General features: G+C 43.9%; 1 protein-coding gene across 1 annotated transcript; it reads left to right on the forward strand.

Annotated features, from left to right (window-relative positions):
- The first annotated feature begins 231 nt into the window (after window positions 1-231).
- Window positions 232-5496, forward strand: LOC119279485 (myb family transcription factor PHL7-like). The gene is made up of 6 exons (XM_037560707.1): window positions 232-418; window positions 558-634; window positions 757-799; window positions 4753-4810; window positions 5121-5190; window positions 5278-5496. The coding sequence occupies exons 1-6, from the start codon at window positions 232-234 to the stop codon at window positions 5494-5496; spliced, it is 654 nt and encodes a 217-aa protein (XP_037416604.1).
- Window positions 5497-12312: the final 6816 nt, after the last annotated feature.

Below are 12312 nucleotides of genomic sequence, written 5' to 3' on the forward strand. Positions count from 1 at the left end.
TCAGTGTGTGTGTGTGTGTGTGTGTGTGTGTGTGTGTGTGTGTTTGCAGGGAGTGTGAGGGAAATTGACTGAAACAAATTTTCGGTCAGTCAATTTTTGTTGTATATATGGTTGTTTTGTGTTCGTTTGATCAGAATTGAACGGCATATGAACACTGACTGATCCAAAATAAATTTCCAGTCAACTGACCATGAGCGTCCCTTAGTTTTCTAGCACACAATTCTCCCGGCGATGGAGGCGACGGAGAACCAGAAAGTGCCGCTGCCGGGAAACTGCATGGACGCGCCTGTGACCCCCGTCGGCGACAGGGCGCCAGCTGCTGAATCCAGTACCGCGCCGAGGAAGACGCGGATCCGATGGACGCAGGACCTGCACGAGCGGTTCGTCGAGTGCGTGAACCAGCTCGGTGGCGCCGATAGTGAGCGTTCTTAACCGGCACGACGATGCCTGCTCTTGATTTGATAATGCCGGTTGCCACTCGGTTCGGTTGCCATGCCTGACCCGACGCTGTTTCTCACTTCTGCCTTCTTTCTTCTTGCTGTTGTTTGACATTGCAGGGACGACACCGAGAGCAATCCAGAAGATGATGAATTCAGATGGCATTACAATCTTCCATATCAAGAGCCATCTACAGGTACCGTAATGATAGGCACCGAATAGCTCTTGCACAATTGTGTAGAGCTTTGTTATTTCCAGCGGTCGTATGTGATCCGCAACTCTCCACTGTCGCTTTGTTTTTCTCTTGTTTTGTGGCAGAAATATCGTATGGCGAGGTACATGCTAGGGTCGTCATCCGAAGGTAGATAAAAGAAACTTGCTTGTTCATTCAACTGTTTGACGTGTCTAGCATATTTACGCGGTTATATCAGTATGCAATATATCATGTATACTCCCTTCGTTCCATAATTCACCACGACAAGAATCATGAAAATTTGAACTAAAACCATGAAAAGAATTATGGAAATGAGAGAACATATTTTTTCGACATTGATCTTCATTTGTCATAATTTCGCAGTAGTAATCAAACAGTTTTTCGGTCAAGACCCGACTTAACAAATTTCTGTTACTTATAATTTGCAGCAGAAAATCAGGCCAATTTGTTAAACCATTTGCCATATATTTGGATGCAATGTTTTTTTTTCTTAAAATACAGTTCTCACAAACTACAATTTTTGAAGTTACAACCCTGAAGCGGCACCGTTTTAAAATTACAGATTTCTATAACTAAATAATTGCGCGTGGATTGCAACAGGGACACAAATATTTTGCAGGTGATCATCGCGATTTACCTGCCATTTGATTGCTAATGCGATTACACACACACACAAAATGGACTTTGCCCGAATAAGTATTTATTAGCTTTGGCAAATAAAACATGGTTTTTTTTTGTTCATCGTGAACGTTAGCCGTACTTGTGTCACCACCAATGGTACCTTGGCCCGTCAGTTGTAGTTTTCTTACCATTGAGGCATTGACAAAGTTACTAATGAGACCTGTGCCCTTAATCTCAACTGTTACTTGGCAAATCATTAGCAAGTTTTTTTTTTTGAGGATCTATAAGAGTTTTTCATAGTAGTGTAAATTACATCCTCTGAATTGGATTGGTACTAGTATTTTTTTCATTGGCTTGTAAAAATACAACCACCTCTTTTGCTCGCATGGGTAAATGTTAGCTGATACCGCCTTCCATATGCTCGCAAGCTCCCAGTTATTTAAAATCACATCTAAAAGTTTTAAGAATTTCAAAAAAATATTAAATGTTCAGAAAATATTTTTCTACAGCCCCTAAAAAAAATTCAATTTCATAAAGCACATGGAGAAACAAAAGAGACAGCTTTGTATGAACAATGGGAAAAAAGACAAAACATGAATATATACTATTCATATCTGGATTTTTTTATGTTTCTCTATGTGTGTTTTGATTTTGCATTTGATTTATTAGGGTTTGTACACACATGTGTTATGAGCATTTACAAAAATAATAATTAGAAGTGTTTGAAACATTTCAATGCAATTTTTAAAAATTGGGACCATGGAAGCATGTGAAGGGTGGTATCACGTGATACTATCACTTCAGCATGCAAACATGCATGAGAATTTCCATTATATTATGCTACTTATGTTTGATAAATATTTTACAACTATACCATCATTCAACTCAATAAACCATATGCATTTTCAGTTTTAGTTATCATACTATTACTTCAAATATTCATGTCCATACAACCAAATCTTATTGAAGTATATAGTGTGTGGGGTATCATCTACTTAAGTATGCACTTGTTTACCGAGCTACCAATGTGGCTCGCATATTTGTGGTTATAGTCTATGCAACATATCGTGCAATATAATCATTTTGTTTGTCAAAATTTTGCAGTAGTAGTCAAAGTTTTGGTGATTACGGCCTGATTATATTAATTTCCGTTACTATTTGGCAGACTAATTTGTTGAAGCGAAATGTTTGGATGCTAAGCTTTCTTAAAACCTTAACTTTCATAAAATACAATTTTTGATGTTATAATCAAGAAATTCCATAGTCTTAAAATGATAGAATTTTATAGTACTAAAGAATTTTTCTGTGTGTTGCAACAGGGGCATTGTGTAGCAAATCATCAGATTTACCTACCATTTTTATTTCCAATGTGATTATGTAATAAAAGTCGACTTCCACTTCCAAATGGATAAGCATTTATTGACTTGCCAAATAATACATGATTAATACTTGTGAAGCCAATAAGATGCGGGCCAATTGGGGCGATTTTCAACATAACTAGTGAGATTTTCTTTTTGCAAAAGCAGAAATATAGGGGGTTAAATGGGGAGGGATGCCGAAAGAGAGGAACACAAGACATAATCTTAGCTTTTGTTAAGTAAGAGGGATTCCTGAAAGCATAGAATGCTTACGCATGCATTATTTAATAGCTACTTTTCATGCTTGCTCCTTTTCTTGGAACAACAGGTGGGTCCCTAAGGATCCAAAAGTTGGCATTACTTAATAAAACTTGTCACAACATAATCCATAGAAGGACATTTAAGAAAAGGAAAATAAATCGGGGGTCTCCCTCATGTACAGGGACCCTCCAGTAACTTTTTACAGACGTGATTGGGTCTTGCACCGTGTCGACCTCACCGGAAGCAACTAAATGTTTACTCCGACGAACTTCTCTTTGCCCTCACACCACGGCAAAATCTCAACACCTTTGCCTAGGGGAACTCCACAATAGTAAGGGGGATGAGGCATTCCTCATCTGGAGGTTAAACAAGGAGGCGAAGGTTATGAACGTCATGCCGCCAAGTGGCCTAGTACGGTTTGCCCATGCATGCCGCACGGCCCGCACCGCGTACCAGAGACATGTGTTCTTTTGATCCACAAACTCTGGTGTCCAGAGTCCACACTATGACCATGATGGACAAAGAACAACACAACAAACTTGGCAGCCCACTGATGAGCCAGATCAAAGAAAATCATAGCTCCTTACATCCCAATTTCCCTATCCACCGAAGGAAGGAAAAGCTTTAGTGTCTAGCAGATCTGACCATCAACCAGGCTTATTGAAGGAGCCTACAATGATTCCTCCTCTAGCTATCTAACCACCATGTAGGCGGCAGAGAGAACAACTACTTCAAGAGAACACCGGCGGTGAACTCCATTGTAGGGGTATAGATGATAGTGTACCAAACACCATAAGGCAACTCATAGATTACAAATATATAAAAGAACCACCCGATCCCCACCCCACTTTGATTGGTACTACCATCGGAGGAGAAAGGGGAAGGATCTAAGAAACCTTTTAGGATTCTCAACAAAAACGAGGAGAGGGAACAAGACCAAACGAGAGCTCATCGTGTGCTTGCTCATATTACTAGAATACAAACACATTATATTTTTACAAGCCCAATACCACCCATCCAAACATGTTTATTTCACATAGACCTAATTTTTTATGAACACTGTAATGAAAATGCCTATTAATGATTGGCCAAGAAACAATTGACATAAGGGTGTGATCTGTCAGTAACTTTTTGCGAGTGGTAACAAAACTACCATTCGAAGGCCCATTAGTGGTGACACAACTATGACTGATAGTCATACTCAAATGGCCCTTCAGTGATGATATATCAAAAAAATAGAAGAAAAAACCCGCCAGCTACAACCACCTCCTCTACCACACCTGGTGACGGTAGCACCACCACTTCTTCTACTTGCACCTACTGCCGGCTAGCACCACCACATCCTCTGGTTGCACCATGGCATCGTCGATGCATCCTGCAATTGACCGAGCAAATGATTGACAATCAGCTAAAGGGGGCAAAAAATGATACAAAACATACATATCATAAAGAAGACCTAGATATAATTATATCATGTTGGCGTACATTACATAAGAGAGATACGGGAGAAGACCTCGACGAGTGGCTCATGTAAAGAGAACAAGCCACTTTGAGATTCCCTGGACGAAAAGAATATATACTCGAGTAACATATTTGGTTCCGTGTAATTACCAGATGACAACCGAAATGTACATATCTCGATAAATAGAACTCCCTCTAATCTTAATTCAAAGTTGCGACACTTATTACGGATCAGAGTTAGTATTATATTTTAAATAATAGTATTACATTCTTTGTGTCATGGCTTGGTCTTTTTTGTATTTTTTTGTCTATTACCCTCATTATTATAACTAATTATTTTTATTACACTATCGATTTACAACCAACTGACAAAATTTCTTGTTCTCTCGTTGAGGACAGCAAAACAAGTGGAGAATAGAGCCGCGCGTAACGACATGCAGAATCTGGACATGAAAAGGTACTACTCTATCGGGTTAAAAATATAAGGTACAATTTAAAAAGAAAACTACTCTTGTTTGATCAAGTTTATAGAGAAAGATATCAATTCAACAATACCAAAATAATATCACTAGATATTTCCTAAAATATATTTTCATACTTTATTTATTTCGTGCCATGGATATATGTGGACATAATCTTCTATAAACATGGTCAAACATAGAACACGTTGAGGTAGTGCTACTTTTCACTAACCGGCTTTGCCGTAAATCCATCTTATCTGAAGTCTAGTATTGGCATGAACTAACTAATGGTGGCCCCTTCCGTAGTGGAATGCACATCACAGAAGCGCTACGCGTTCAACACGTCATGCAGAGACGCCTCGGCAAGCAGCTTAAGGTTCTCTCCCAATTGTTTATTAATGTAATGTACGTAGGCCAACCTAACTGTATGTTGTTCCTGTGCTTCTGTTTACTTCTGGCACAGATGCAGCGAGATCTGCAGCTGAGGATAGAGGCGCAGGGCAAGGTACTGCAGAAGATGATGGAAGATCGTCTGAAGGCGAGCAGGAATGCAACGGAGCCGCAGGAGGTGGACGATGTCTCCCCGGTGACTGGCCATGATGACAACGCGTTCGACAACCTGCACCTCCCGTTCGGCGATAGCAGCAACTCCTCTGACGAAGATGTGTTCACATCGAAATAAGTTATTAGCTATTTTTCTTTTACTCCTTGATCTTCGGATCACCCCATGTTTTGTTACGGTTGAACGTGCATGTACGTATAGGTTAGGGCCATGTATTTTTTTCATGATAATACGTGTCTTATTTATATCATAAAGATTAAAGTACAAATCACGTAAGGACTGACATGACAAAACTGACAAGATAGCAGAATATCTCTGAGCTTGAAACCAACACCCATCACCTGCCTCCGGCACCACAATAGCAGCCACCGAAGAAAAGAATGATGGATCACCTCCTCACCCGAGCTTGACGTGGTTCCGTCACGATATGCAGCTTTGCGGACCTCCAAGGTGGCTCATCAAAAGTGAAGCCCTTACCGTTGAACGAATCAGACTGGGGCAACACCCCGGGCACGCCATCGAACTCCATATCTGACATCCCACCGCGACTAAGACATCGCACAAGGAAACCATATCTGCCATCCACGAACCACGAATCCAGCACATGTTCCGTCTTTCAGATGTCGTCAATGCAGACCATAATCTACGTCCGCTCCTGGACTACCTCCCAAACTCCGCACCGACGCTGGAGCAAACGCCGTCGCAATGGCGGAGCCCGAGGACACAGGTCCACCACGAGGATGCCGCCGCCGCCACGCCATCCTTGCTTGAACAGATTGGTTTCCAAATCCGTCCCTAACCATAGGACCGATGACCTTGTCAAGGAAGGATCCGAAGAATCTTTATTCAGCTCTGTCATCATCGCCTCCGAAACAAAGACGATGAACAACCTAAAAATCTAGACTACGAGAAAGTAAAAACGATCCACACGCGTGGATCCGGCGACCCCCCTCACCACCGACGATCCAGGTCAGCACCGGAGGGGAGCCGCCGGAGGACGGCGCTGGAAAACTGGGCTCTCCTGGCGGCGGCTAGGGTTCCAGCTGCCAGGGACAGGAGGAAAACTAACCTCTCGTGTCATTGTTACTTAGAGTCATGTATTGTCACACCTCCTTTCTCCTACGTACAGTGTATAACTTGAGAGACAAATCGAGGTCGTGCACCCTTTTACCTATATAGGACGTGGATTTTTAGAGCACTTGCACCCCGGCCCTGTTATCTTGACTCTCCAATATCACTTTAAGATCCGTGCCACACAATTAACTTTCTATATGAATTTTTCTCTTTTTTGTTTCTCTCATACAGAACATGTCTTGAAGTTCAAACCTTTGCAGCGTGACAAAGCTTTCTAACTACTCCCTCCATTCCAAACTACTCGTCGTGGTTTTAGTTCAAATTTGAACTAAAACCACGACGAGTAGTTTGGAACGAAGGGAATAGAATTTAGGATAAATCTTTCAGAATTTTTTGTTTGACATAAATACTAAGAATATAATTTTTTTAATGAAACAAAACTTATTTTGTATATTTATTTTTGACAAAATATTCTGAAAGATTTATCCTCGATTCTAGTTAGAAAGCTTTGCCACGCTGCAAAGGTTTGAACTTCAAGACATGTTCTATGTGAGAGAAACAAAAAACAGAAATGTATTTGCATGAATCGCGATGCGGAAAATGAATGGCTAGATAGGGAGGGTATGGGTGCAAGTGCTCTATTATATGTTTTCGTACCTATATAGGTGCACTCTCACGTGATTAAGGGCATGTACAATGGTTGATAAGACAGTCTTATCTTAAGTCTTGCATATAATTTAAAGATAACAACAAAGTATGTCTACAATGGGTTATATCTTAGTCTTATCTTCAATAACTAGTCATTCCTTAAAACATGGTGAGACAAATTGTGCTAAGAGATCATCTCTCTTAAATAAGAGAAGACAATCCCTTTCTTATGAGTTCTCTCTCCTCCATCTCATCATTTATCCTACGTGGCACTCCTAAGATAGCACCATTGTACAATGCCCTAATGAATTGAGAGTTGCATTGTCCAACTGCATGGTATAGTTTCTGTCTCCCGATCCTAACCCTAACCTTCCGCTCCCTGCCGCCGCCGCCGCCGGCCATCCTTGCTGCCGCGCCTTGTAGCCGTCGTCGCAGTCGCCGCAGTTCCTGTCGCCGCTGCATCTTTGTGCAGCCGCCGCAGCCTATCCTCGCGCTCGCTCCCTCCAGATTGAGCTGCGTCCTGCTCGTTCCCTCCCGATCTCCTCACCACCCAGATCCCAACCCTCCTTCTCCCTCCATGCCTCCCAACGATCACTACAACCAGGACCTCCTGATCGCTACTTTTTTTTTCTATTTTTCTCTTCCCTCACAGCTACAGCCGAACCCATCTTGTCGCCGCTGCCTTCCACTCCTACCCACTACGAGTGCCATGTCCTACCTGCAACAACAGCAGCCGCAGCGTGCGGCCCAGCCCATGATCTTGTGGTCGCCCGGGCACAACACTTGGACGAGAGTGCCTTTGCCCTCCTTCGCCGGCACGTAGCTGCAGGCCGCGTCCCCAATCCCGCCCTCTCCGATGCAGCCGTCTGGCTCCCACTACATCCACAACATGGCGCCTCCAATGCATCTAGCGTCGTGGGAACAGGCTCTCCTAGCGGCTCCCTCACCAACAAACTACCTCGGTGGCGGTGATTGGTATAGGGATACGGGTGCCTCCGCTCACAGGGCCAGTCATCCTAGTAACCCTCACACTTTCCACCCAGTCAATACCACCACTTGCATCACCGTTGGTGATGGCTCCTCTCTATCTATTAGGGCATGTACAATGGTTGATAAGATAGTCTTATCTTAACTCTTGCATGTGATTAAGAGATGACAAAAAAAATTGTCTACAATGGGTCATCTCTTAGCCTTATCTTCAATAACTAGCAATTCCTAAAAATGTGGTGAGACATATTGTGCTAAGAGATCACCTCTTGTCTTCTCTTAAATAAGAGAAGACAAGTCTTTTCTTATGAATTCTCTCTCCTCCACCTCATCATCTATCCTACGTGGCACTTCTAAGATAGCACCATCGTACATGCCCTTACACATGTGGGACATGCATTCTTTCCTTCATCATCCATGACATTGTCTATGTCTAACATACTTGTTTCGTCTGAACTCATTAAGAATCTAGTTTCTGTTCGATCTCTTACTCGTGAAAATTCTATTACTGTTAAATTTGACCAGTGCGACTTTTCTGTCAAGGACGCCCGTACCCTGATGGTACTCCACCGATGTTACAGCCCCGATGAGCCCTACCCAGTCCACCCACCCTCCTCTACCGCCACCGCTCCAGTTGCCTTCTCCGCCAGTGTGGATCTTTGGCATGCTCGTCTGGGTCATCCCAACCCCGCTACACTTTGTCATATTTTTCAGAGTTTCTCATTCTCATGTAACAAGATCGACAATCATACTTGTCATGCTTGTCGCGTCGGGAAGCATGTTCGTCTTCCTTTTAGTGCATCCACCACCATCTCTTCTTTTCCGTTTCAATTACTTCATAGTGATATATGGACATGTCCGGTCGCGAGCAATACTGGCTATATTTATTACCTTGTGATCTTAGAAGATTTCTCACATTATGTGTGGACGTTTTCCTTATGTCGCAAGTCTGATGCACCGCGACTCTTACGACTTTGTATGCCTACGTCTCCGCACAAATTGGTCGTCCTATACATGCACTCCAAACCTTGCGTCTGTACTATTCTCTATCATGCTAACATGCCTCCTCGGTTTTGGCCCGACGCGCTCGCCACCGCATCTCTTCTACTTAACATACGTCCATGTCGTGTTCATTGGAACTATGCACCTCTGATTGCTTGTATCTGCGTTGGTATTTTCCCGAAGAGGAGAGGATGATGCAGTACAACAAAGGTAAGTTTTTTCTTAGTTATGAAACCAAGGTTATCAATCCGGTAGGAGAACCAAGCAACACTATGTAAATAGCACCTGCACACAAGCAACAAAAACTTTCAACCCAACGCATAAGCGGGGTTGTCAATCCCTTCTCGGTATTGAGATAGATTAAATTACATAGGTTTTGATAAATAGATCTAGCAAAACACAAAATAAAATAAATAAAGAAAAATCACAGGAAATAGACCCGGGGCCATAGTTTTCACTAGAGGCTTCTCTCAAGAAAAAATCATAGGGTGGGTAAACAAATTACTGTTGGCCAATTGATAGAAAAACGAATAATCATGACGATATCCAAGGCAGTGATCATGTATATAGGCATCACATTAAAGATTAGTAGACGGACTCCTGCCTGCACCTACTACTATTACTCCACACATCGACCGCTATCCAGCATGCATCTAGTGTATTAAGTTCATGGTAAAACGGAGTATGCAATAAGAACGATGTCATGATGTAGACAAGATAAACTCATGTATGAATAAATCCCATCTTGGTACCCTTAATAGCAACGATACATGCGTGTCATGTCTCTTTCTATCACTGAGATGGTGCACCGCAAGATCGAACCCATGACAAAGCATCTATTCCCATGGCAAGAAAAATCAATCTAGTTGGCCAAACCAAACCAAAATTTTGGAGAAGAAATACGAGGCTATAAAAATCATGCATATAAGAGTTCAACAAAGACTCGAATAATATTCATGGATAGAACTGATCATAAACTCACAATTCATCGGTTCCCAGCAAACACACCGCAAAAAAGAGTTACATCAAATAGATCTGCAAGAACATCGAGAAAAACATTGTATTGAGGATCAAAAAGAGAGAAGAAGCCATCTTGCTACTAGCTACGGACCCACAGATTTGTGGTAAACTACTCACGCATCATCTGAGGGGCAACAAGGATGATGAAGAACCCCTCCGTGATGTTTGCCCCTCCGGCAGAGAGCCGGAAAAGGCCTGATTAGATCTCGTGGTTCTCGAACTTGCAACACTGTATATTCTCGACTCCCCTAGGATTTTTGGGATTTTAGAGTATTTATATAGGCAGAAGTAGGTCAAGAAGGTTCCTGTGGGCTCCACTACCCACTAGGCCCCCCTGGCGCGCCCTGGTGCCTAGTGGGCCCCATGAGCCTCCTCTCGTGTGCTCCGTTGTCTTCCAGGGTGTCTTCTGGCCAGAAAAAAATCTCCAAAAAGTTTTGTGGGATTTGGACTTCGTTTGGTATTGATATTCTGCAAAGTAAAAAACAAGCAAAAAATAACAACTGGCACTGGTTTCTATGTCAATAGATTAGTCCTAAAAATGATATAAAGTTGCCAGTAAATGTATATAAACATCCAAGATTGATAATATAACACCATGGAACAATCAAAAATTATAGATACGTTCGAGATGTTTCAACCCTACCAGCTCCTCTTCGGTACTTCATCCTCGTATGATGAGCTTCGTGTCTTTGGGTGTCTTTGTTACCCTAGAATCGCCTCCACCACCCCTCACAAGCTTTCCCCATGCTCCCTCACTTACATATTCATCAGTTACCCTCCCAACACCAAAGGTTACCGGTGCTACGATCTCGGATCCCACTGCGTGTTCACCTCGCAACACGTTTACTCTGACGAGAAAGTCTTTCCCTTTCATCAGGTACCACCGGCCACGTCATCTTCGCCACCCCTCCCGACGCGCTCCAGTCCCGGCGTCCTAGCCGGACACGGGGCACTGCTATGGCCGCGACCACCTCGCCGACCACCTTGCTGGTTGCCTCAGTGGCTTCACCGGCCTCGCAGGCCTCGCCGGCCTCCTCGGGCGTGCCCCCCTCACCGGTTGCCTCGTCGGCCTCGCCGTCCCTCTCGCAGGCCTCCTCAGGCACGACTACCTCGTCGGCCCCCTCGTCGGCCTTGGGTGAGCGAGAAGCAGTGACCACCTCACCGGCTGCCTCGTGTGTGGCTTCCTCGACGCCCGCGGGTTCTGGATCTGCGCCGGGCTCACCACCATCTCTGCTTGTCGCTCCTTTCGTCGTGCCTCACCATATGACAACTCATGCTCGCGCCAGTGTACTTCGTCCCAGCACGCGCTATGCATCTAACAAGTATGCATGCACCACGTCGACCTTGTCACCGTCACCGGTTCCCTCTTTAGCTCGCACTGCTCTTCGTGACCCTCATTGGCTCGCCGTGATGCAAGAGGAGTTTGACGCGTTGCAGCATAACCGCACGAGACTGCTTGTGCTGTAGCCCCCTCACACCAACGTCATCACCGGCAAATGGTTATTCTGTCACAAGACCCGCCCTGATGGTTCTATTGAGCGCTACAAAGCCGATGGGTGGTCCGTAGTTTTTGGCAGCGGGGCGGAGTTGCCTTCACCGACACCTTTGCTCCGGTTGTTAAACCGGGCACGATCCACGTTGTCCTACAGCGCATGGTGTCTCGCACATGGCATGTGCATCAGTTGGACGTCTCCAATGCGTTTCTTCATGGTCACCTTGCCGAACAGGTGTTCTGCCAGCAGCCCACCGGATTCATCGACACAACTCATCCGGATCACGTGTGCCTACTTTCTCGATCCCTCTACAAGCTCAAGAAGGTGATACGTCTCCAACCTATCTATAATTTATGAAGTATTCATGCCATGTTTACAACAATTCTATATTGTTTTGGTATGATTTGAATGGAACTAACCCGGACTGAGTTGTTTTCAGCAGAACTACCGTGGTGGTGTTTTTTATGCAGAAATAAAAGTTTTCCAAATGCAACGTAACTTTTTGATGATTTTTTGGAACAAAACAGGAACAAGAGACTTCGTGGGAGGACTAGAAGGTAAAGGAGGTGGCCACTACCAACCAGGGCACGCCAGGGGCCTTGGTCGTGGGCTGGTGGGTAGTGGGCACCTCGTGGCCCATCTGGACGTGAGACTGACGCCATAAAATGCTATAAATACAGAAAGCCCCAGAAATAACCCTAGATCAGAAGTT

Source organism: Triticum dicoccoides, chromosome 3B (genome assembly GCF_002162155.2).
Source record: "Triticum dicoccoides isolate Atlit2015 ecotype Zavitan chromosome 3B, WEW_v2.0, whole genome shotgun sequence".
Lineage (NCBI taxonomy): Eukaryota > Viridiplantae > Streptophyta > Magnoliopsida > Poales > Poaceae > Triticum > Triticum dicoccoides.

What these genes read in the sequence shown, in the direction of transcription:
- LOC119279485 (XM_037560707.1), top strand. Translation starts at nt 232, where the DNA reads ATGGAGGCGACGGAGAACCAGAAAGTGCCGCTGCCGGGAAACTGCATG. An exon ending in CCAGCTCGGTGGCGCCGATA is followed by an intron (nt 419 to 557) that starts GTGAGCGTTCTT and finishes TTGACATTGCAG; the next exon opens with GGACGACACCGAGAGCAATC. An exon ending in CAGAATCTGGACATGAAAAG is followed by an intron (nt 4,811 to 5,120) that starts GTACTACTCTAT and finishes CCCCTTCCGTAG; the next exon opens with TGGAATGCACATCACAGAAG.